At 46.6% G+C, this 25,456-nt stretch overlaps 1 protein-coding gene across 21 annotated transcripts in view; it reads right to left on the bottom strand.

The window, feature by feature from the left end:
* The window catches only part of NFASC (neurofascin), a 107,927-nt gene that overhangs the window by 31,016 nt on the left and 51,455 nt on the right, over nucleotides 1-25,456 (bottom strand). For 8 of the 21 annotated variants that reach the window (XM_019513943.1, XM_019513944.1, XM_019513951.1 and 5 more), the window contains 12 exons: nucleotides 24,726-24,873; nucleotides 23,801-23,925; nucleotides 23,155-23,199; nucleotides 22,055-22,156; nucleotides 21,710-21,907; nucleotides 20,282-20,352; nucleotides 18,753-18,975; nucleotides 12,612-12,727; nucleotides 10,954-11,158; nucleotides 7,261-7,383; nucleotides 6,364-6,537; nucleotides 2,170-2,184 (listed from right to left, as the gene is read on the bottom strand). In XM_019513943.1, coding sequence (XP_019369488.1) covers nucleotides 2,170-2,184; nucleotides 6,364-6,537; nucleotides 7,261-7,383; nucleotides 10,954-11,158; nucleotides 12,612-12,727; nucleotides 18,753-18,975; nucleotides 20,282-20,352; nucleotides 21,710-21,907; nucleotides 22,055-22,156; nucleotides 23,155-23,199; nucleotides 23,801-23,925; nucleotides 24,726-24,873 — 1,545 coding nt within the window. The remainder of the gene's footprint in view (nucleotides 1-2,169; nucleotides 2,185-6,363; nucleotides 6,538-7,260; nucleotides 7,384-10,953; nucleotides 11,159-12,611; nucleotides 12,728-18,752; nucleotides 18,976-20,281; nucleotides 20,353-21,709; nucleotides 21,908-22,054; nucleotides 22,157-23,154; nucleotides 23,200-23,800; nucleotides 23,926-24,725; nucleotides 24,874-25,456) is intronic. The other 13 variants (XM_019513952.1, XM_019513953.1, XM_019513954.1 and 10 more) reach the window with 6 other exon arrangements.

Raw genomic sequence — 25,456 nt, 5'->3', positions numbered from 1 at the left:
TTTTTTTCCCCCCCCCCCCCCCCCCCCCCGAAACAGGACCGCGGTGGAATGAAAATAGCCTGAGGCGAACGGTTTGCCAAAGTGAAATGTGTCTTAAATGGTGCACCTATGGGGCAAGCAAAATCTAGGTCACTGAGCAGAGACAAATCTTTAGAGAAGGGTCAAACAACTATACCAGAAACCTGGGCTTGTTAGGAAGACGAACAGCCTTCCTGGCCAAGTGCAATTTAGATCAGGTGACTCCAAGCAATCTACTCCTTGCCATTATGCAGTGATTTTTTTTTTTTCATGCACTGCGGCACAAGGCATTAACTGAATTAGCACAAGGGGAAGGATTTCTTCTGTCAGCCCTGTGTCTTGCTACTAGTTACACTAGACTAAAGGACAAGCATGACTCTTAAAACCAGTATCTCACATAGTTGTAGGAAAAACCACATGCTGTTTGCCATCAGAAAGCTGGGAATGTGGTCCACAAGGTATCAAGCCTGAAGGTCACGCGATCCAGTTACTGTGTCATTTCCTTCAACTCCAGCATAATTTTAGTGACCACTTGTTGGTAGAAAACAAAAACTAATGCCATCCCTTTGTTCCCTGACAACTCATAACAACACAGCCCTTGACTGGCAAGGGATGCATCTAACTTGAGCAGTTTGGGACATATCTCCTATAGGAATGATGGTGAGAAACATGATGTGATTTTAAGGTTCAATAGGAACCACCAGATGTAGAAAATCATTGTGGAAACTCATCCTGACCGAGAGAGCAATTGTAGATTCCTATGGATTTAGTTCGGGTGAAGGGAGTTTTCAGTTTTTCCTATACCAAGAGAAGCCACATAAACTAAAAAAACATGCCTGCACCTTTGCAGCTTGTTGAGCCTCAAAGCAGACCAATCTGTTACCCTGTAATTTAGGAAGTGAAAACATAGTGAAGGAAAAGGAAGGACTGTACATGAGGGGAGGGGGGAAAAAACCAGCAAAATAATGTTGCTTTGAACAAATGCTGCTGCAATAAAAGAAGAGAGGAGGAGCATCTGTAAAAAAGCAAAACCTGGAAGGCACCATTTTGTGACTGAAAATGGGTCCCGTGCTTGCAGTTATCACATGGGCAAAACATCCAGTGAAACTCAGTTTCTTTACAGAGAAAACCAGATGTCCCTACCCAGTCCTCTGTGCTCGCTCCTGCGAGGTAAAGCATAACCCCTTACTGATTCCTTGCCAAAACGGCTGCTGTTGTCCCAGACAAATAGCTCTTCAATGGCAGGGCACTTAGGGCGCTTTTTCTGGCAGACTGTGATCTCTGGCACTGCTAATCTCAACCCCTCAAACCTGATTACTGGTCTGCAACAGCAAGATCTACTCAAAATGCTCTGCCCTGAGTAGGCCATTTTTCTGTAACAGCAGTGCCTGGAGTTCAGCTTTAGTTTTAAAAGGAGGCAAAAGCCCCTTCCTCATAGAAGGGAAGGTGTAGGAAGATATGCTCTGACATTTGCTGGGTAATTAGGGACCGGAGTTTCTCTAACAGCGGGCAGATCCCCTTGCAGAAGGACCTAGTTTCTCTGTACCTCAATGTTGTTACGGAAATCTGCAAAGCCAGCGATAGTTTAACATGCAGACATGCATAACTGCTGCACAAACATTGCGTTTAACCCTTTCAATGGGCACCTGGGAATGAAAGGATACCTGATACTGTACACCTGATGGCTCTAGGAATAATATAGCGTGTTGTGTACATCGAAGCCGTGCACTCAGAATTTGTTCACCTGAAGCTAACGCTTAAGTAACACAGCTGTATTTCCAGAAGGGAGTAATAGCTACTCACGTTCCACAGGCAGTTTCAAGGTATAATGCTGTTCCTAATGGAAAGTGCTACACAGTAAGGAAATGTGCCCCTTATTACACGGGTATGTGTCCATATACTACTAAGTGATGCTTGCTGCCCCACGCTTTTGTGTGTGGCGTAAGGTTATGATGGGAAGAGTGAGGCCCAGAAAGGCAAAGCTGTTTTGTGCTCAGCTGGGATTAGAAGTGTGAGATCCTAGCACCCTGCTGCTTAATTTTCCCATTGAAGGGGTTAACGCACTGCATGCGTAAGTGCCAGCACACCAGAGAGACAGCCCTGGACTGTGCATTGCCCCATGCCCGTTACCTCCTCCAGCTGGTACGGTACCTGGGGTTGGAGTGGCTTCAGAGAATGCAGCGCCAAGTATAGGGAGGGGAATACGAGGAGAGCATAGAAGAAAGGGGAAGAGAAAACAAAGGAACATATAAAACACACAGCACATGAACAAGAGACAAGGATCAGTCACACAGTCGCGACAGTTTTGAGAGAGAGAAAACACATTAGCAGCAAGTCAGCAGTTACCCTTTTGGGAGTAACCAAAGCTATTTACATAGGCCAAAGACAGGAGGAATCGGAGATTAATCTGCGTTCCCAGTCAGACACGCCAACCCAGCAGCAAGGGGATGCTAGTGGGCTCAAGTACGCAAAGCGCTTCAAAGTTTGCTTCCATCTCATTCAAGGACACATTTTGACATCCCATGTTCAATCTTGGCATAACACTGATGTCAATTCACCTGCGATGCACGCTAGGCTGAGGGTGAGTTTGACTTGTCTCTCATTTTACCCTCTGGGTTGAACGTAGTCTAACAGGGCTAGAAGCAACATCTGGATGCATTCATTTCTGTTTATGATGGAGTCAGGGATCTGTCCTGAAGACGAGATTAAACCTTTGCTTTGCTTTTCTGAACCTTCTTCTGTTGGGCTCCAGGGTCCCCAGTGTTACTTGCAGAAAATGAATCTCAGTCATTCAGAGCTGCCGAGTCACATTCTGCTTATTGGGATCTTACACCTACAAATAACAGATTTCTTGCCAACCTAGTGTTGTGTTAGATGCACCCTGTCTCTCATGTTTTATGCCCATGTCCTGCTTGCCTGATTCATGGGGCTTCAGTGGGCCTGCATTCATGAAGAAGGCAAGCAAGATGTTGCTGTTTTCACTCGGTTTTCTTAAATTGATGGATAAAGCCTTTTCCATCAATAGGGCATCCTTTGACATCTCGGTGCCTAAGATCAATGAAGGCCACTGTCCTTTATTCCCAATGTGGAGGGAAAGAAGGAAAGGGACACAAGTACTGGACACCCCCAGTTCTTTTCAGGCTGCCATTCATAGTAGTATCTGTTAGTAATCTCTTGCAGTGCATCTCAGATAAGCACTATGCAGTAGCTGTTAACACTAATTTTTAATACTGACCGCTTCAGCTCCTTCAGGAAACTATTTGTCTGAACAGACTAGGCAAAGCTAATTAGCAAGTTCACATAGCACTATCCAACCACTAAAGTCTAGTCCTGCTCCTCTATGCAACATATTTAGCAAAGCCCCTTTTACACAGATGCACAAGGTCAATATTTGCCTATAGCTAGTTCTTTTCCGAGCATGCGGGAATGCAGATCCCGCTCCATGGGAACTGTGGACAAATGCTGAAGTTTTTAATTGGCTAAGTCTGCATAATAATTCTGGAGCCTGCCTAAGACACATGGGAAGCATTTCATTTTCATTTTCCCTTCAACAGGATGTTTTTTCCCATCAACTACTATTAAGGCCGAGGGGTGGGGGAGCGGAGCAAAAACCCACTGAGTAAAGTCAGAGCCCCAGATGAATTGTAGGTCTTTTAGCAAATGCTATCAAATGGAAAGAGCCATCTTTGTCTCTCCTGTTCTCTCTTCCCTAAGGGCTGCTGAACTTTCACTTAGTTTGATGAATGTCTCACAATGGGCGTTTTATCCTATTATGAATCTACGAGTTGTGGCTTTTTCCTTTGGTGGGTCATCTGTTGATTACAGGGGTGACGGGAAAGTGGCACCACGCATCCCCCAGTCCGCCTTTCCAATGGCTCTCGGCACTTTGCGGCCTGGGGGCTGCAGCTGTTGTATAACTCTCCTTCCACCAATAAAAGTTATTTAAGCTTGCCTGGCAATATATGGGCAGTGTTGTATAAAATGAAGAGCCAAGGAGAAGCCAGCTACTGCTGGTGCAGTGATGTGAACGGTGTGAAGACCTACCAATCTCAAGTCAGCGTATGCATGTGCTCAGACCCGGTGGTTTCCCGGCCAGCTGTGAGCCTAGTCCAATTTGGGTTAGAATAGCCCTCTATAGGGTAGATAAGGGGACTCTATTAGAGCACAACCAGTAACGACAGTTGTGTCGAACCACCAGGCTGCAGCAGACTGGTGCTTGGCCATCGTGTCTGAATATTGTTGGGGCTAATGTGGATCAAGCTGTTGCAGGGACTAGGACTCGGAAGAAGCACAGGGTGTCCATTGGATATGCTTGCTCATCACGGGTCTTAGGGGGATGCTGGCTCAAATGGGGCAGCCCCAGAGAGGGCCTCTTTGCTTTAACAGTGGGAAAGGGCAGTAATAACGCCAAAACAAAAGGCTGCCAAACACATGGTAAAAGAATAGGGGCTTCTGTTCTGTCCTGTCCTGACCTCCACCCCGTTCAACTCTGCTTAGCAATGTAAAGGTGCAGAACTGGGTGATTAGAGTGCTATGCTGCTGTATCCACATCTCTACCCTCCCTTTCAACCCCTCCCCACTCCCAAAGAACTCAGTCTTTATCAGTGTCAGGGATGCACTTTTAAAGGCACAACTACCCTTATTCAATGCAGGATGCATCAGCCTTTTAGGAAGCTCAGATTTCCTGACATGTGGCAGCTAAGAGTTGGCTAAATTGCTAGGGGTGGGGAGAAAACCATCAAGGATGTGCGGGTTGAAGTAAAGTGAAATGGGCTTCCTGGCCAATGGCCCAGGAAGATAGCAGGGCAGGTTGGCGACAGATCTTAGAGCTCCAACTCATTTAGCTTCTCTGCGGACAGAATCCATCCCTGAGCCCTACAGCTGTGAGCTATTTATGCAAGGGAGATGGGAGCTTTAGCAGCCTGAGACTACAGGAGGTCATTATGCACATTCTGCATATTGACATAGGCCCAGAAATGCATTTTCTAGCTGCAAGGGAGGCAGGAAGATATTGCGGAGGAGCCCTCCGGCTTGGGCAAACAGTGTTAAACCAGGTCCCTCTGGTGGCTGTCTTCCAGGAAGCGGGGACAACTCTGCTCAGATCCTCTGCGGATCAGCAGCATGGTTCAATCAGAAGCCGGTCCCTTTAGGGGTTGAGCTCATTACACCTCACCCCCCCCAAAAAAACTTCCATCCTGGCATTTCTGTAACCATCAGACAGTAACACTCTTCCCACTGCATTGTCTCCCTTCTCATATCCTCAACAAGATCACTTGACACCAGCTGGGTCAAAGCATCCCTCCTTGCTGAGGTGTCCTAGCAAAGCTGTCATTTGTTATAGGTTTGCTTTTAAAAATCAATCAGAAGTTTCTCAGTGCAGTCTTCAGCCTACAGGACTGTAGTGCAGTAAACGTGCACAGTCCGCTGCTTATGAATTCCAGAGCTGGCAGGACTGCAGGGAGTTCCCTACCAGTCTCACAACCTGACGTAGGTAAATCCTCAATTAATGCTAAGCGTGTTCTTGCTAGCTCCCTCTCACCCGCGGCCTCTCAAGCATATCAAACACAGTAGCGCTGCCCAAAGATGGTTTTAATTTTCAATAGAACTCAAATTACCAGAGCCTACACTGCATATCCCTATGGTAAAAGCCATAAGAAACTACTGGAGAGGGTCATAGGAACTTAAGATGGAAAAGACCCATTCCCTCTCCAAATGGAACCTATCAGCTATTAAAGTGACACTGTGAGGGCAGGCAGAGGCCAGCAGGGTGATTTAGAGTCCCCTCCGAGTCATACAGAAAAGTTTTCTCCCTTTAAAAGTGCACAGAGAAACCCTCATGGTTTGGGCATGAGATAACCTCTAACTGCTTGAGGGCAGGAAGAAACTTCCCTCAAAAGGACGCTGATTACACTATTGTCTGTAGACGTTTCTTCCGCTTTCCTTTGGTATATCTGGTGTTGGCCACTGCTGAAAACAGGATACTGGATCAAATGGATCATTATTCTGATACGGTCTGGAAGTTGCTACTGTAACCCTCACTAAGTACCTATATGGTCCTGATCTTTGTTTTATTCAAGGACTTCTCAATCGTGAATGGATTGTATCTGCATAGCACCCTGTGAGACAGGCAGTGCTATCTCAGCTGAGGTGGAGAAGAGATGCAAGAGGTCTACTCAAACCATTATTGGCTAGAAACTTGCTTACCTTGGGCAATTTGGCTGCGTTTTTATCACAGCAAGTCAGTTAACCTCACTTCCTTGGTAAAACCAGATAGTGTTATATTTTCAGTGCTTCTTGTCTATTATCTCCACCCCCAAAGTTACAGCAACACGGTATTGCACCTACCTTCATTCAGCAGGGCTGGCGATTCCTTCATGAGGACTGCTCCATCTCCCACCTGGGTCCTGGCACGCAGGAAGAATCTGTAGCGTGAGATGGGGTCTGTCCTTTGGAGCGTGAACCTTGTTTGATTGGGGGAGAAGTTCTCTCCCACTGTCTTGCCCACTTTGGATCCATTAACTGGGGAGAAAGGCAGGCTTTGTCGGCTTCAGCTTTGCTTCATAAAGAGCCTGTGTTACATATTCCAGACCCTCTTGTCCTGGGACAGGAGCTGAAAATAGCTGAGGGGCTAGTATGCCTTGACTGCATGGAATGAAACTTGCCTAAGGGGTTCAACAACAACCAGCTGCTTATGGAGGGGTAGGGTTTCTAATACAGCCCGAACAACCACATTCACTATCGGTAAAATTCACACCCCTGCAGAGGTCCAGACAAGGCTCAGGCATCATACACCTGCCCTGCTTTTAAGCTCTTAGACTAACACTTGGTCCTGTGCACAGGAGTGACTTCTACCCAGCGTCTGGGGACAGGCAAGGGCAGCTTATCCTGTGGGAGCAGGTTCCCGTTAAGGTAGGCTGTGACGGAGCCTGCTGTACAGACACTATTGTACTCGGACTACTTGAAATTCCACATTTTAATCTTGGCTTAAACCTTATTTTTCCCTTCACAGCCACGTCCAGAAAAACGCTGACCTCCCACAAGTGGAGTGGCAAGTGTTTTACCTTGTGATAGAAGCCTGATTCCTTAAAGAATCACCCTTGGGCCATTTGATGTTTGCGTATCTCTTTAAACAGCTTGTTAGGGAAGCTCTGTCTTAGGCAAGCAGGTTATTCAACACCAAAGAGGAAATCTTGAAATCATCAAGCAGTCATTAAGCTAAGAAGAAACAGGTGTGGAACGTACAGGCTTGGTATCTAAGGTTGTATCCAGTGAGGATGCCATTGGGATGCTCAGGGTGGTCCCATTCCAAAGTGATGGTTTCCATGTTAGGCTGTCCAATTCTTAAGTACCGTGGGATGCTGGGCACTTAGGAGGAGGATGGGAGCCGGGAGGTGAGGAGGAAAAGGAAAAAAAAACAAAACAAAACACATAAAGGTAACATACCTTACCATACTGTACACGCTGCAGGCTGGCTGACATCATAAAGACACACAAAGCTCAGATGCTGATAGAACAAGAATCTGCATTAGAAACCATGCGCCAGTCCCAGGGGTCTCCTAAGCACATGAGAAGGGCGCTTAAAATGGAGCAGTTCTGCATGCGAGTTCAATATTGAAGCAAGAATCATGCCTGCACATTCAGCCGCTGAGACACCTGTACTGCAGTCTGAGAGTGCCTTGCTGACAGAAGAGCAAGAGCATTGCAACACAAATGTGACAATGATGACCGCGATGCCCTCTTCAGTGACTAGCCCTATCACCATCATCATTAGCTACAGGAGGCCGCTTGCAGCCCATGTGGTTGAGGCTTGTGTTTGCAGATGATAAACTGAGGCTCTAGACACAGATCAGTACTGTGCATGTACGGTCAGCCCCATGGGAGCCTTGGCTGCAGTGTGCGCTCTATTCCATCAGCCCAGCATGCCTCCACCCCTGAGGACTGTTTCCTTTCATACAGAGAAGAAGATCAAGGGCTCTCTCCAAAACTCACATCCCTGATCCACTTCAAAGAAAACACACTGCATTGGTCAGGAAGACATGCTATCTGTGTCACTGGTTTCATTAGCAGAGCAGGTGAGGCCTGTTTTACGGCCTTACAGACCCACATTAGGAAGCCATGCAGCAGGCATGGCTTTAAACTACCATAGGCTGCCCTGGGATTTGCAGTTTTAACTTCTCCTCCTCCAACCCCCCAAAAGCCAGGGTGTCCTTACTGCTCCCAATAATCTATGGAAACAAAGTCCCATACACCGAGATCTCAAGCCAGTGCAGACCTAGAGATGCAATCCACCTTTAACACAGAGCAGACTATTACCAAGCTTGGCAGGGGGATAGGAAGATCACCCAGCTGGCTGAGAAGATCACATTGGCTAGTATGCACATTTATGCAGCAAAACGCAGTGTAGTTCTTGGAATGCATCAGCTGTTTAGCTCGTATCTGTACAATGGGGACTTGGCCCAACATTTCTGGGCTGCATGCCCTCACCTAAACACACTAAGGTAGCAACTGCATATAGACAACTGCTTTGCAAGTCCCTTTTAGTATACAGTTCTTTGAAATACTAGGAAGAGGGGTGTGACTCTTTAAATACCAAGAATGTTATTCAAATTGTGCCTGCAGTAGATGGCGTTGTCTCGTTTTATGCTACATTTGGCTCCCAATGATCAGGATAGAGTCTGGTTTTCAGAAGAGAAGGATTCGGTCCTGCCTGGTTACCACCGTGATTGATGGCAAATCAAAACAACTGATACCTTATCCGGCTGACAGGATAGTCAGATATCTCCAATACGTCAAACTGAATATGCACAAATAGCACAATTTTTTGCCCCTCCCGTACGACTGAATGGCTCCATGTTCTGTTTCTGTTGTCACAATGCTTGAAAAATCCCTCCTAGAGATCAGGACCTTACAGGCACAGCACAACTAGCATACAGTCATTGCCCTGAAGTGTGTACAAGCTATGTAATTTCCTGCTCTGCCAGCTGGGAATGTTATGCTGTGAACCAAATTCTGCCCTCAGTAACTAGGGTCAAGTATTTGACCAGTTAAATAAAGTTCGGTCAATTGACCGGTCAAACTTCGGTCAAAAATTGTAAAAAAAATTGCCAATAGGTCCAAATAATACACCGAAAAAGCACAAATTTTCAATTAAGAAATAAGTCAAGAAGCAATAAAAAAAAAAAAATCGTATTTCTGTAAGGAAACAACTGCAAAAAATGTAGTGTTTTTGTAAAACTGCTATAATTTTTGACCAGTCAAAAAATATGCAGTTAAGTGACCGGCTTGCCAACCCTACTTGTACCCACAGTGTTTTAACAGGGGACAGAGCTTGGATTAGCTTCTTGCTGATAAAGTATTTTGTTTTTTTGGCCTTGAAGCTTACTGCATCTCTCAAGCATCCATTTGCACCCATTAAAGTAGAACAGAAACTAAAACAATTCTTTGGCAAGCAATATGCGACGGGAGTGTCCTGTGATATGGTTCGGCATGAAAGGAGTTGTAGAACCAGTGGTAGCTGGGAGGATCTGTGTAAAATGAGGCTAAATGCGGAAGGAAGTATAATATATAGTTAAGAGTCTGCATTCAGAATTGCCTCATTCAAGTGAAACCATTGTGGAAGTTTTTCGTGAGAGACGACTCCAGGATTTGGCCCCACTGGCTCCTTTCCCCCTTTTAGAACAAGCTTAATTCAATCTAGTCAACTGCAACACCTAAACGATGGTAACATAATTAAAGCCCCACGCTGTTGTTTTTTCTTAAAGGTAAAAACCAGAGACAGATTCTGGTTTGTACTAAGAGGAGGGGTGTGAGGGGGTGGGGAGGCAGAGGAAAAAGCTTGGGGGAAAGGATGGTTATTGAAGACCCCATCAGGATTCTCAAATTCATTTAAACCCCCCATAATGCCTCTCACCCCTCCTAGTGCTGCTCACAGCATACAACACCATGACAGTAAACACTACAAGGAGATTCACTGCCAGTTACTGCGAGGAGCAGGTCCAATGCAAGGCTATTGATCTGTCTATAAATAGGAGCAACACTGAAATCCAGAGTTCAGTCCTGACATTGTCTGAACCTCAGCGAGTTTATAACAAGAATTAGATGCTCTCACCTTAAAAGCCCAGTGGGACTATGAAAGTTGTATTCATTCCTAGTAATAATGCTCTTTACCCAGGAACACAGATATCATTATCCCCTTTTTAAGGATAGGGATCTGAGCCCAGAACAGCGGCGGGGACCTGTCCAAGCTCACGCAGCCAGTCTGGCGTCAGTCCAGGGTATCGCACACAGCCTTCCCGGGACGGAGGGAAGGGTTGCGATTTCTCTTGCTCGGACTGAGCTGCATCTGGTTTGTCAGGAGACTCCTTTTAGGATTTTGCAATTATGTAGGACGGTGCCAGGGACTATCCCCAGGTGGGCCTGCTCCTGCAAACTGTGCTCATGGGAGAAGCCTCGTTGACTTTAATAGGCTCCACCCCTGCAAGGAAAGCTTTGCAAAACTGGCCCCTGCACATGGTGGCACAACAGCCTGCGGGAATACAGATATCCAGGAGGCAGCTTGTGCGTGGTTTATGCCGCTTCAAAGAGTTTCCTTGTGATGGTATTTGAGAGAGCCACTGCAGCAGAGGGGATTTCAGTCCCCTGCAGCACGCCTAGCATAGCAACTCCATTAAGCAGCCCCCTTAGTAGCATACAGGTACCTCTGACATTATGGACGACAGTAACATGGAAACATGGCAGAGGTGCATAGAGTTACAGCGTTGAGGCTTTCGATGACATCTGTCCTGCCCAAGGGGGCAAGTTCTGCCCAATGGTTTTCAAGGGAAATCCTCAAGCAGGGCAGGATCCTCAATCCTCTAAAGTCCTCTGCCTTTTCTGCGCACCTGGAACCTGCCAGTATGTGCCCAAAGCATATCACAGCATGTGCCTGCAACCTACCTCCTTCAGGTGTTGTGAACTCCTTGATTTCACTCCGGGGCCCATCTCCTCTCCCATTGACTACAACCATCTCCAGTTTGTAGTTGCTATAAGGAAACAGCTGGGACACTGTACCCCGTGGTCGGTCTCCAAGAAAACTTGTGTACTGCCTTTTTCTGGAGACCCACAGGTTCTTCAGCAAACTACTTTCTCTCCAGTAATAGGCCTTCAAGAAATAGGCATAACAAGTGAAGCTTTTCCCATTCAAAGTGAGAACGGTTCTCATTAACACCACATAGAGAGCTCTGCAAGAGCATTTGTCATCTGCAGAACTCACAGCACAGCTGAACAATTAACAAAGCTTAACGGCCTCCTTGTGAGGTGGGTCAGTGTTGTTAATGTCCCATTTCACAGATGAATGGCTGAGGCACAGAGGGGCTCAGTGACCTGCCGAAAGTCACGGAGCAAGTCGGATGCAGAGCTCAGGCTAGAACCCAGGAATCCAGGCCCCAGCTCTAGACACCAGACAATCCTCCTTCTTTAGTTGCATTAGTAGTTTAGCTAAAAGTAAAATAGCACAATGTGTCCTGGCACAGCTTAAAGTTTAAACTTGGAATGACATGGATTCAAAGTCAACCCCAAAACCATTCATTTAGCCCAGAAAAAACAGTAAGTGAGCATGATGTATGGGAGTGGGCTCATGCCAAAGAAGGCTGAATCCAAGGGATTTTCCATGACTGCTTGATTTTGGGATTTGAAAATCCTAAATGCTTACAGAACTGTGCCATTATGCACTTTTGTTCACTTTTCAAAGGCCATTCTTAGCAGATTGTGGCTAAGTCCAAACTTTGAACAGGTTCTTCAAGCTGTACACATAAGAACAGGCATTTTGCCTCAGCAATGCATATACTTGATAAGGAAGAGTAGCTGCAAGGAGCAAACAGGATCCACCTCTCCATCTTTAGCTTTCAGTTAGTACGGTCGAGTTGTTTTAAGTCTTGACTGGACTGCATTTATTAAAACACGGTACAGACACTAGGGATGACAGAAAAACAGCTTGTGTGTACTGGAGGGCTTTTTCTCCATCACTTCCTATGAAGGGCTCTGTATTAACCATTCCAGAGACAGGAGGGGACTAGTTATTCAGTTACAGCAGCTTCCACTGTACCTTTAGAGTTCAGCTGTATGCATTCAAGGTTCATTCTGCTTGCATGGTCCTTTCACTCCCTGTACCTGTAGACAGCTGACAAAGGCGGTGGTGATATGGGCACGCACTCGTTGAGGAACGGGTACATCAGCCCGCTAGCCAGTATCGATACCATGTGTTAGGCCTGAGTGTTTGGACATTTTGGGCCAAGCTCTACTTCTTTTGAAATCATTGGGAGTTTTTCCATTGATTGTCAGCAGAAGGAGAATCCAGCCCTTCCTCACCCTGACAGATGAGATGTTGCTAGATTTTGTGGGACAGGCATGTCTTCAATGTTCAAACACAGGTGCCATCTAGAACAGATGGGCACAAATACAGGTTAGCCTACATCACGGCAGCAGCCAAAGTTGTCTGGTCCTATTTACTGTTTTATGTCATCCCAGTCGCTTACCGGCCAAGTTACCAGGTCACCGCCGCTGAGCGAGGTTAGCTAGATTAGTAGTGGGCAGCAAAATGATTTGGCTTTGCTCACTCTGTATTCCTTAAGTTGTCCTTGGACGGTATCCGGGTACACTTTCGTCCACTGGAGACTTACTGCAGTGCTGTTCAGGACTCTTAGCCTAATATCAGTGGGGGCAGCCTTGGGATCTAAGCATTCAGGGATAAAGCAGAGTGTATATTAGGAACACAAAGATTTCTTTAGAAGTCAGATGGCAGCTCTTCCCTCTGAGGTTTGGCTGCTAGGAACTCCCACAACATGGGTTTTGGAGCTTTTGTTTTTCATCTCCACCATCGTCTCGAGTTAGTATCAGGCACACGTGGGCCCCTGCTGCCATCGTGTGGCACTAGGGAGGAATTCTACCTATGTCCTAGAGGGGTGTGTTTTCATGAGAGCAAAATCTCGCCGTTCTCTCTACTTAGTCAACCTTGTGATGTTCCCATCCCAATCTTGAGATGTTTCCGCAGCTAACGTAACACAGCAGGAACAGGTGAAGTCTAGCATGCTTGGCTGAATTGCCTTGAATCGATTGTTCCGCTAAAAACACATTTTCAACCCCGCTGCCCTGCGAATATACCCAAATCCCAGTCTTGGAAACAGAGTCCAGAAAGTATTATCATTTGCCTCCCTATAGTCTTTTGCCTGAAGATCTTTCCATTCACAGCTCCCCATTAGCATGGCTGGGCAGTATATCAAAGCTACGGGCGGTGAAAAATAGACGCGCAGAAGTAAAACTAATTTTAGTTACCAAAAAGGTCAAACAGCAGAGTGAGCAACTTCTGCTCTAGCCCGGGGTAGATGACCTTTTCCAGCTGTGGACCACAATGACCCACCCCAGGTCAGCGATAAGATGGGTGGGCTCTAGGACCCGACTTGCTCCCGGTCATCACCGCACCAGCATGGAAAGAGTGCCCCAAACTGAAAGCCTCCCACAACTGGTGAACGCTGTCAAAGCCCCACATCCCTGGGCTGGATCAGTGGCCAGATCCAGCCTGTGGGCCATTGGCTGCTGCCCCTTGCTCTAGCCCTTTGACAATGTAGCCATTAGCTCAGTTTGAAAAATGGTTTCCCTGAGATGCCAGCATCTCTGTGCATTGGCTTGCCACCTGGCACAGGGATTTAACAAGGCTTTCTTTATGTTTTAAGAGAGGCCACCAGACCCTGCTCAACTAGGACAAGACTCGGGCAAAATCATCAGGTAGTGTACATTGGCAGTGCTCCCTTGAAGCCAGTGGAACATTTCAGAGTCACTCCACCTGAGGATCTGGCTTTAAACATCAGTCCCCCAAGTGACGAGCCAAAAAACAGCTGCACTGAGTCAATGGAACAGCAGAACTTATCCAACAATGACTTCCCAATGGTTCCCTATGCTGCACTGATGCATATGCAGCTCAACTGGGTCCATCCTCCAGTGAGATTATCTACAAGGAGCTTTTGTAAAAGCAACAGGGACAAGGGATTAGATGGGCTAAAAGACTCCAGTTTGCATGGAGATATTGCTTTGGTTGAAGCACAGCCTAGCAAACCAGTCAGCCTTGGAGGTTGGCTGGTCTAAACTGCTTGCCCCGGGCTGCTCAAAAATCAACCGAACCAACTAAGGTGATTTATAGGAGAGCACTGCAAATGAGGAGGAGTTCTTTAGACCATTCTCTGCTTACCCCATGGTTGAATTTCAGCTAGTGTTTCAAATCCTCAGGTAGCACGCACTGGAATCCCAGTGAAGTCATGAAAGCTGTGCTGGTTTATACTAGCCAAGACTCTGACCCAGCATCTCTAAGCGATTGTCCTCTTGACCACATCTAATCTGATGTGCTCCAGCTTTTCTAGACAGGAAAGCTCTACACCTATGAGACTCCTTTGCAAAGATGTTTGCAGGTCTTCACAATCTCTTCTCCAGAGGGGAACACATCACAATCTCTCACACTACTGGCATTGCCATATTACCACTCCTGTTCCATTTAACATCAGAACGTCCTACAGGCCTCCACAAATCAGCCACCTCTAGCAACAGTTATTCTAGGCACAGAAAACTATGATCAAAGGCAGCAGAACCAGCCTATCCTTTCTTATTCTATAACCTAAATTTACAGGACAATAACTTGGGCAAGGTCTGTAATCTGTGTTCCCTCTACCCTTCAGTATGTACTGAATGAGTTTAACTGTCTGCTTGGTATCAAAGACTGGCTTGTTATCTTTGAAACTACAAAGTGCAACTGCTTTGAACAGATGGTAAGATTTATTTCTGTGGTAATTAATAAACAAGTACTACTTAGCTCTGCCGGAAAGCTTATTTAAAATTGCAGTACCCATTGGATAATTTCAGGAGACACCCCTGGCAAAGATTCCCAAAAGTGACTAATGGTTTTCAGGTACCTCACTAAAAAGACCTGAAAGAAGACAGATTTTCAGAAAGGGCTGAGCCTTTTGAAAGGACCTTTTGAAAACCTCTGCTTTCAAGTTATTGGTGGCAGAACGCTTCTAATAAATTATGGACAGATGTAGGACTCACTAGGTGATATCCTATGGCACGATTTACACAGGAGTTCAAAGTAAATGATCATAATAATGCATTCCGGCTTAAATCAGCGAATAATAGTACACGTTACATTTATGATACAAGCTTTAAGCAGCCTGCAGTTCTCTCTCCTGGTTCTAATATTTTTTTTAAAGAATGGCAAACAGCATTTTTTTTCTTGTTGCAGAAACTGCCCCCCCAAACCAACCAATTCATAGAGAAAAACACTTCACAGTTCTCCAGTGAGCTGTGAATTGAGACATCAAAGGAAATACACCAGCATTAACCATTGTTTCCTAGGGATACCCTGAAGCACAACCCCCCCCTCTTAGATGCCAGTCCAACAAAGCAAGAATCAAGATTTAGTTGACCAAGAGCTGATCAAAACATTTGGCACTAGACTCCGGTAATGTGAGTTTACAAGGTCACAAAGCTTTTGAGAAGTGTTGGTTTCAGCACCACGGACAGCAGCACACTGTTAAAGGCCTGTGGGATTTTTTTACTCTACAGGAAGTTTAACGCTGTCACGTTCAGCTAGAGAAGAGGAAATGGAAAAATCTGTGAACAACCTTCCCTAAAGACTTCCAAGGCAAGCAGGAGTTTGTAGAACCTTTCTAAGGGAGTGCCATGATACCTGCAGGGGCTGGCTTGCTTATACTGGACCAACTTGGATAGTTGGGAGAGAGGAGACAAGCTTTCAGACATCCTCAGGTCTGGGAAAGAGGCAGTCACCATCCAAGCTAATTCCAAATCAGAACAACTGCTTATGTGTGTTAATTAATGTGCCCATTTGAAATGGAAGGAGGTGGGATTATCGCTTGTGGAGCAAACAGAAGTTCAGCAGAGGGAAGGCCAGAAGTTAGTTGTAATGAACCTTAAAATCAAGCTGTTAAGTTCATGGTGTTTGGTGTCACAAAGACAGTAGGTTCAGAGAGTTTTGTGACAAGTGTTCTACATCTGCTGCACAAATGTTCCTGCCCTTAGCACTTTTTAAGGGAGTTCATTTTGAAGCAGTGGTCAGTTGGTTTCTCTCAGGTTTCATAAGGGCATTTGGTGCGCCTGATGAGGTATTCGCATATGTAGGGTCCATGGACTCTGATTTCCCTGTTGTGGGATGTGCTCACAACGGCGGCAGTGGAGATGTGTTGGCAGGCTGTGTATTTTTGTTTAGGCAGGGTTCTGATTGCATCTGGTTGTGTGTCCTTGCCCTCAAAGGAAACCTACACAATATCTTCAGAGGACACGCCTGGAGATGAGTTTATAAGGCTTAACTGGATGCCCAAACCCATGAATTTAATAAGGCATAAAACCAACGTGTTATTTACAACTTACCTCTCACCTTCTGCTAACTTCTTTTAGTGCAACAGGTGGTAACTACTCATCTCCCTTTCAAGTGGTCAAACACATTCAGGGGATTAGGTTTAACTGTACTTAATTTGTACTTAAGTTTGAGCTGTGACTAAATCATTCCCAAACCTGATAAAGGAGGCTAGAAGTCCAGAAATTTGCTCCCCTTCCTTTCCCAACTATACACTTTGGCCCTGTAAAAGGTATTAGCTCATTTCACAAATCTTCTCTTGCATCCCTGGACCATTACGGCTATACAACTACCACTGCAGGAGGATTTAAGTAACAGCCCATATGGGCAGATATTACATAGCTCTAGCTTTCCACATAACTTCCACCTGTGCTTGGTGCTGCATGGTCACAGGAGGTGCTCAGATACTGGCAGGGCAGAAAATGCGTAAGAAAACAGGTCTTCAGGCAACACTCACCCTTCCCAGGGGATGAGCCCTTTTTAGGGCACCATCACACACTGGGGGAACAAAGAATACCAATGACCCATGAGAGATGCTGTGTGTATAGCACTAACTCTGCAACAGCTGAGCTCTGCAAAACTGTAGCTCCAAACCCAGCATCTGCTTGGCTGCTATTAGTCTAACCCCTTTGTGCATTAGGTGCCCGCAGTCCTTTGAAACCAGGGCCTCTAGCTGTTAGCATGCTGCTCAAGTTACAGTTTAGCAATGTATTAGCCACCAGTCTACCTCTGGCTATTCTCTTCCCTCTCACTGCTGTCTCCTCATCCTAACTTAAAAGACTGGTACTGACCATTCAATTGCATGCAACAGCAAGCTGCTGCTGAATAGGAGGGGACAAGGGATGCATAGAAGGCAACAAAAGCACTTTGAAACCAGCTTCAGAAGGAGATGGACCTAAGCAAGGAAAAGCTTTCAAGCACTGCATCTATCACACGTGGGGCCCACTGGAGTCAGTGTGCAGACCTGCTCCACAGTTTTTAAAGCATAGCTCAGTGCCATTTATGGGGCTAAATGATGCGAGAGCTGGGCTCCTCAAGCCAAGCCTGTCTCACTTTAACTTAGCTGTAGAAGTGCAGCAAAGATGTATTTATATTTGTTCGGATTCAGCAGGACCCAAAGCAGAGCCCTCACTACCTCTTTTGAACAAAAGAAAGAACTTCATGCAATAGCAAGAGACGACTGCAGAAGCAAAGTGCTGCCCTAGTCAGTGCAACCTGCTAGAGGAGGTGGGGTGGTCACTTCAGCTGTGTGTGGCTATTCTTCCTCATTCAGTTCTGTGCTCCTAAGCAGAGCTGTTGCTTAACCCTTTACATTAACAGGAATGCCCATGTTTTCTGCTCTGGGAGCTCATCCGGGCAGTGGGAAGTGTGCCATGTACTAGTTCAGCTATGTTGTCTTCAGAGCTTGCAGGTCTCCTCCTCAGGGGTGCTGAGCACCAACAGGTCTCGCTGACTTCAAGACAAACTGTGGGTCCTTAGCCTCAGCACGCCTTACCTCCAATAGCAGCGGCAGCAGGGAGTTCAGACCGTGACTCCTGCTCATAAGGTGCACCTGAGCTAAAGTGTATACAGCCTATTGGCCCTGCCCCAATTCCATTGTATTTCACAGAATAAATTATGGCTTAGAGGCCCTGGACATTAGGGACAAGCAATATCAGCTGTCCTGAGGAAAGTGTGGGGGGAGATAAATAAGCAGGCAACTGGCCTGTACTGGTCTCAGGTGGAAGAGCATTCTGCAGATCAGAGATTTTTAAAATTGCCTTTAGCCCAGTGACAGTTTAAATTGTTACCTAAAGCTGTGGCACAGCCAGGCACTGGGCAGGGAGGCACAGGACCCCAGTCTGGGACTTCCTTCTGACCAGCATAACAAGATAAGCCAACTAATCAACTCTACCCAGCTACTGCTCCTTCAGCCAAGGTGAGCTTTGCAAAGGGCAGATTGCAAGGTCCTAACTCCTTCTCTTGACTTACATCCAGGACTGACTTTAATTAAGCCTCACAAAGCTATGGCACAAAAGGGTTAAGGTTCACTTTCACAGACAGAAAAACAGGCAGACTCCCATGGAGGGTGAGTGCATGATCTGGGTCACTCAGGGACTTTGCAGCCAGGTAGTTAGGAATGAAGTCCCATCATCAGACCCTCAGTCTCCACCTCTCTCAGACCTCATATGCCTGAAAATGAATTTCTGTGCCACTCTGAGCACAGCAGAGAAGCTGGCAGGTGAATGGCAGTGCTGCTTTGTTATCTCCAGATGAGGAAGGCTCTAGTAACTTCCAGGGTAGAGCTGAGGTTTCCCCCTTCTGGTTAAGGTTTAATATGTTTGGCTAAGAGAATACTCACAATCTTCCCCTGAGTAGCCGATGACGACTTCAGGCTCTGGTGCTCTCCCAAAGTCGTTCTCTGCTTGCACCTTGATGTCGTAGGGCACGTAGATGGGCGTGTTCCAGACGACATACCTCGTGTTTCTCACAGTTGCATTACTCCAACTTTCTCGCGTGTCCCTCCTTCTCCATTTTACTATGTACCTGAGGTTGGGTCCATACATTTGGGTTGCATTCAGTGGCTTAGTGGACAAAAAAGAGTGAGTTATTACGCTTCCTCGGCATGACATCATCATAAAATATGAGCTGACTCTTACATAAATGAATTTTAGCCATGAGATCAGTGTCAGGGGGACTGTTTTACTGATGACGAAACTGAAGCTAAACAACTGTCCAGGGTCAGCCAGCAGGCTCGTGGCTGAGCCAGACAGAACCAAAGCTTCCCAAGTATTCAGTCCAGTGCTCTAGCCTCTAAAGTTACACTTCTACTGTGATTTTTATCCTATCCCACACCACAGCCTTGGTTGCCAGTTGTGTTGGCTGAAAGCAAGAAATGGTGAAACAATGTTGAAAATCTTTTCTCAATTATCTGAGGAGCGATGCTGATGCGGATAACTGAGGAAAAATGTTCCACCGCCTGCACTGGTTATTCAACCCACTTTGCTAGACAAGAGATGCAGCTCCATGAGATTTCGGCCCTTGGCCACCCTTCATTAAGCTGCATCTGAGGTCTCGAGTCTTTGACCTGATCGGGAAGAAAAACAACTGAACAGCTTTTGTTTTTGCTTAATGACAAGCAAATCATGACAAATATACTGTGCAGAGGAGGCCTAAGCCAACTCCAGTGCAGGGCATAGAGGGGCTCCAGGAAGAAGGGGAAAGTCCTCCTCCTTCCCCAGATAGAAATTAAAAATCGTGTTACATCTCATTCACAAAAGGAGTGAGTCACTGGTTTTAAAATAGTGTTCTGAGTGGTTATTCTGTTCGGACATGATGACTCAATAGAGCATCTGGACTCTTCACCCCGCTGTCTGTTAGCTGTTCTAGAGATTTGTTTCTCCTGTCAAGTGCCCAGCCTGGGCTGATTGCTCTACGAACAAACACTAAGTAAAATTCAGGAGTGGAGATGATTATTGTGGCAGTGGATTAATGAGTCAAGTTGCCAACTGCAAATTTAAAGGAAAGAGGAAGCAACCTGAACATCCTCATCCCAAAGAGGTAGGGGCTTTCGTAGATGGACCATGGTGGATGTAAAAGGCCAGAGTAAGTCTGTTAAAGAGCTGGCGGTGGATACAAGCTTAACTGCATTGGCTGAGCCCCGTTGCGTTCGAGGAGGATGCACACGTCTGTTAGCTGGCATGGGGAACAGGCTAGCACAGGCCTGTCGAGAGCAACCAGCATTTGTATCACTTCCTGAAACTCTTTGAGCTCGTGCTTTGAAATCAAACCGAACCCAGATCCAAAGAGGCATACCCCAGCACCCATCTTTGATGCCCATTTGGTATTTAAGCCTCAAAAAAGAAAAAAGGAAAAGAAAAACTGACTCACTGTCCAAGTTATTTCCATGTTGTTTTTTTGTGTCCCTACTCCCTGAATGCCTGTTGGGTTAATTTCTGGACCTGAAAAAGAAAACCAAGAGAAAAACTCTTTGTTTATGCAGCAGTGGAAAAACACAATTGAGTAGATAAAAAAAAAAAGGCTGGTTATTTATGAATGTACAACAGCAATGTAGAAAATTTCTTGCTGAAAATCAGTGTGCCGCTTCCACTCATGTTGGGGGACTCCGGTGGGTTCCCAGCATGTTTTGAAAACCAAGTCACTTAGAAGCCTAATCCTCGTTTTGTCGTCAGAAATGTCACATATTTAGAAGGTGCCTGACCTGTCATTTAAATAACAGTGGTCACCAACAGTATCTGTGGGCCTGACTCCAGAAGTATGCTGGCCTGTACCCCAAAACAGGAGTGACAAGGCTCAGCCAGGCCTAGAGGCTCAATAGATAGGCACTTCATTTGGCTTAAATTTAGGAAGAGAAAGAGGGGCCTTCTATTCAGCTTTTGGGCTTTGTAAGCTCCTTGTGCCTCAGACTCCATTTTCTGCAATGTTTTTGTCCATTGCTGGACGTTCGCTTGGCCCACACAATAAGGAACTCCACTGAGGTGCTGTATTGCAGCACATCTCGCGCCTCCGCCTGTTCTGGGATCTTGGCCAATACCTGGGGATAGTGGCGTGAGTTAGCAGTTTTAGCACGTAGCTTTGCTTCTGTCAGCTCAAAATAGAACCTCGGGGTCAATTTTTCGGGGCGGCTTCTCAAGCTTTCTTTAGAAGGAGGTAGCAAAGGGTGGCAGATGGCTCCAGCGGGATAGAAAGCAGACTGATTTGGGAAGCCCTGCCTTCCTTTTAACCAGATGTGCACTAGAATTATGGAACGACTTTCAGCTGGAAACGAAGCATTTAAACAAAAAGGTGAAACGTCTAGATGGCCCTTTGAGAAGGCAGGGTTAAATGGGCCAATTTCTGCAGCCAGCAGCCACCTTTGACCCTTCAGACTGAATGACCAGGTCCCCATTTAGCTGGGTCAACTGGGGACAGCTTTTGGCATGAGCAAGGCTTGGACTTATGCTTCAGGAGCCATCTTAACTGCTCTGCCACAACATCCTGAACTGCACGGTGGGCTTAATTAACTAGCAGTCACTGAGATGCAGCTGAGCATGTAAATGCATGGGCCAAGTTCTGCTTTCAGTCACATAAATCAGGACTAAATCTGATAGAGGCACTTTGGGTTCACAGCATGGCCGGAGCAAAGTCCAGCCTTACGAGTTCTACATCCGTGAAAAATGGGCTTTTGAGAGAAACGGTATCCGGCCCTCATCCATCACATCAGACCTGTGAGTAAGGTGAAAGCCATCTGGAGAGAGCAGAGCAGCTGAAAGCAAGCTGGGCCTGTGAGCAAAACGGGACTCGGCTGGAAGGACTTACGCGCCCCGTTGGTCTGGTACCGCTCGGAGGGGAGGCTGGGCAGGCTGCTCCCCACGTCGTTCACGGCAATCACTCGGAACTGATAGTTGACGTACGGCGAGAGACGCAGCACAGCCGAGTTCACGCTCCCTGGGTAACTGGAGTGGTTGTACCACGTCCCAGCCTGGAACCGGTCTTCCTCAAACTGAACGATGTAGTCTAGAGGAGAGATGCAAAAGACGTCAGGGGTTGCACCTCACTCCCTGGACCCCCAACCCCCCGCCAGAAGACGTTGTTTTGTGCAAGGAAAAGAAACTGGGATAACAGACTTCAGTGAGTGAGCGAAGGGGAGGGCTGCACGCCAACCTGTGATCGGGCTGTTGTTGTCATCGCCAGGTATCCAAGTCAGCCGCACGCTCCTTTCGGCCAGGTCTGTCAGCTCCAAGTCGCGGGGTTGGTTGGGTCGTCCTAGCAGCAGAGCGACAACAGAAGTTAGGTCCCTTTGAAAAAATCCCAGCCAAAGGGAGGCGAGTGTCCAGTTCTCATGGACTTGGTGGATATAGACACCTAACGCTTCTTTCAGGCTCTCTTGGGACTCCCAGCCCAAATGAATAGTGGTAGTAAGTCCAAGTCGTCATTGTGGCAAGCAGCTGCACGTGAAGGGAGTTGTCTCTGTTCAGTCCTTATGGAATAAGTACATTTTGCTGGAACTAAATGCTCATAACAGCAAACAGCTCCCCTCCACCACCAGTAGTGGTTGGTGCCCCTTAGAGGCGCGCAGGTGGCCTTTCTAGACTGTAGAAGGCTTGTTGGTAGGGCCAGCGGTACCCAAGAGTGAGGCATATGGTGTTAGGATGTAAAAAGATGGGAGCTAGTAAAAAAGGCTTAAGATCAAGAGGGGGAAAATCCCAAACTGCATGAAACATTCTAGAGATGGCGGATGGACACTAGGGAAACAAACCCTGTATGTGGTCCAGGAGGGCAAAGTCATGCAATAAACATCTGTGATGCCCGTATAGTACCACCCTTCCCAGGAACCAGCTAGGATATGCAGCTAAGACAGGAAGACATCTTCATCCTTATCGTCACACAGAGAAGGACCCAGGAGTATGGAGGGAGAAAATGACTTTCCCAAGATCCTGCAGCAGGACAGCAGCAGAGACAGGAGCAGGACCCAGACCTCCTGCCTACCTGGCCAGACCATCACCTCCACATTTCCAGTAATGGGTCATACTCTCACATGAGACCACAGTGCCCCTTGACACCAAGCCATATATGCCACAAGAGCCAACTGGTGTGTCTCTTGGGGACAAAGCCTGCTGGGCCTGGGTGTGCCAAGTCCCTGGCTTTTCACCCCTCCAGCCTACATGTTACACGCGCAGTTATCGCAGACCAAATCCAAACAGATTTCAACATAACACACAACAGAAGGCTTTTGATAAACCAACCCGATTAGTGGTGGTTACCTTTGGGTAAGGCTGTCATACGATTAGTTGGAACGGATGGAATAGCTGCAAGGTAAGACACTGCCTGTTATTGGAGTTAGTCATTGAGCTTGGCTGGCTGAAGGGAAATAAATACAAGTTAAACGATTCCTCCAGGATTTGCTGCTCCCTTTCCTTGCGGGTGGGGATCAGGGAACATCGGTTCTTGTGCTCTTCACATAGAGGCTGTTCAGGACAGTCCTATAACCAACCCCGTGCTTCTTGCACCCACTCCCTCCTGCAGCTTACACTTGGCAAGGGAAGGAAGGAAAGTTAGGCCAGTTTAAAAATGAATTAGTTTAAGGGCAATTAGCTGTTAAGAAAAGGGGTGGGAAAATCATATGCAGCTCAGTTATTAGGGAGGCAGGATCCCTGGGGCACTCTAGGCTTGGTGAGCCTGAGGCAAAATCACTGAAATGTAGAGGACATGGATTTGATGGGAGTAGCGTCTTTTTAAGAGGGTTCAGGTGGTTGAGAACAGGTACATCTAATTCCTGCTGTCTCGGAGCACGCGTTGCCCAAGTCTGACCTCCAGAGCCCACCGCCCGATGTAGTTTGTGCTAAGAAGCCAGAGGTCTTATCTCTGCTCTCCTTGTGCCTAGGACATGGGAGGAGGCAAAGCTGTTACCTAGCACCGTGAGATGCGCTTTGGCAGAGTCCTTGTCCAGTTCAGTACTGGCTATGCAGGTATAATCTCCTTGATCCTTCTCAGCCACGCCGTGTATCGTCAGACCATCATCTTCCTTCTTCATCCTTGAAAGGATAAAATTGAGTTAAAACCCCCACAAACAATCAGACGGCTGTGCATTCGTATGTGAAGACCCAATTTGGCAACCTTACAATGTATATGAACAATCCTTGTCGAGTCACTAGGACTGGGTGAGTCACTCCAGGTGGGTTTGACTTCTCTTCCATTTTACCTTCCTCTGGGCAGGGCTGTATTTCATTTCATTTATCCGCTCTATCCTTGTAAGCTCTCTCTCCAGCTACTCCTGCTAAGCTCATTCCCATTTTAACCAAAAGCCCCCTGTGCTCAAAATGCTTAGACGCAGCCCAAGAAATAGAAACAGGCTCTTTCCCCAGGAAAAGGGATTCTGACCAGGGAGGAGCTTGAGTCCCATAATCAAAAGCTCATTTCCTTTTCTGGAGATTAAAGACGAAGATTAGAAAAGGGGAAGGTACAGTGGTACTGGTGCAGCAGACAAGGACCCATTCTGAATTAGGACACAGTTATTAAACTGAGATGCTTAAAAATAAATCCACAAATGAAACCCAAAATCAAAGTCTCTCATAAAAATGGATTCTAAACGGCAAGTCCGTTTCCACTTCAGGAAAGCAGGGACATGAAAGAGGAGCGGGAGTCAGAGTGCTGGTAAGAGGTGCCCTGCTTACTCTGTATATACATTCCCTCTCCCGGGTGAGTAGGAAGTAACAGTCTTGGCTGAAATAGCCATGCTGGCTCTGGAGATGGTCAGCAGGTACAGTGCTACACGCTTGGGGAAAAAGAAGGCATGTGACATTTCAAAGTCATCTGGTGACACACAAACACTCACCCCTTGCCAATATGCAGACCGGTATTGTCCTTCAACCAGCTGACCGTGAGTTTCAGTGTAGAGTCATGCTTTATCCGGCAGTCTAAGCGAACCATGGAGCCCTTCTTCACCACCTGATCTTCAGGCCCTCTCACGATCCTAGTTGGGTCTGCAAGGAGTCACAAAAAGTCACCTGTAGGCACAGAACTGTAGAGAATGCAGCTCAAGACTTCAACCAAACACCAGAGGAAGGAAGAACTCAAGTTACTGGTCAAAGATGGAGATGCATGGCCTTGTTTCAGATGCCAAAAGCTGACTAGATGCCCCAATTTAATAGCTTCCAGTTATTTGCAAGACCCTGTTGAGGGGGCAGGTGGCATCTCATCTAAGCTCTCACGCTCAGCAATACATCCTGCCTTTAAAATACACTGGCCTCTGCTTAGAAAAACAGCATTCTTGGGCAACAAACAGGCACTGACAGGGAAAGCGAAGGCACGTCAGAATGCCCTTACTCCATTTAAACATTTTTTGCTGGTTGGACAGCAAACTAGCTGATAATGCTGCATGGCTTCCCTTGCTTTTAAAGGGTGCATTAAGAACTTCAGTGCATGCATTTAGATCTTCAAGTGTCCGCCCATATCAGTTCTTAATATGAAACTCTGTCCTTTCCCTCCCCGCCCCCAAAAACCTAAAGCAAAACTACACCAAGCTCTATAGCACAATACATTTAAAAAAAAAAAAAAAAAAAAAAA

This window comes from Gavialis gangeticus, unplaced genomic scaffold, assembly GCF_001723915.1.
Source record: "Gavialis gangeticus isolate Ggan-Ray unplaced genomic scaffold, GavGan_comp1, whole genome shotgun sequence".
Lineage (NCBI taxonomy): Eukaryota > Metazoa > Chordata > Crocodylia > Gavialidae > Gavialis > Gavialis gangeticus.
The sequence above is the reverse complement of the archived record's forward strand: the minus strand, read 5'-3'. Positions and strand labels throughout refer to the sequence as shown.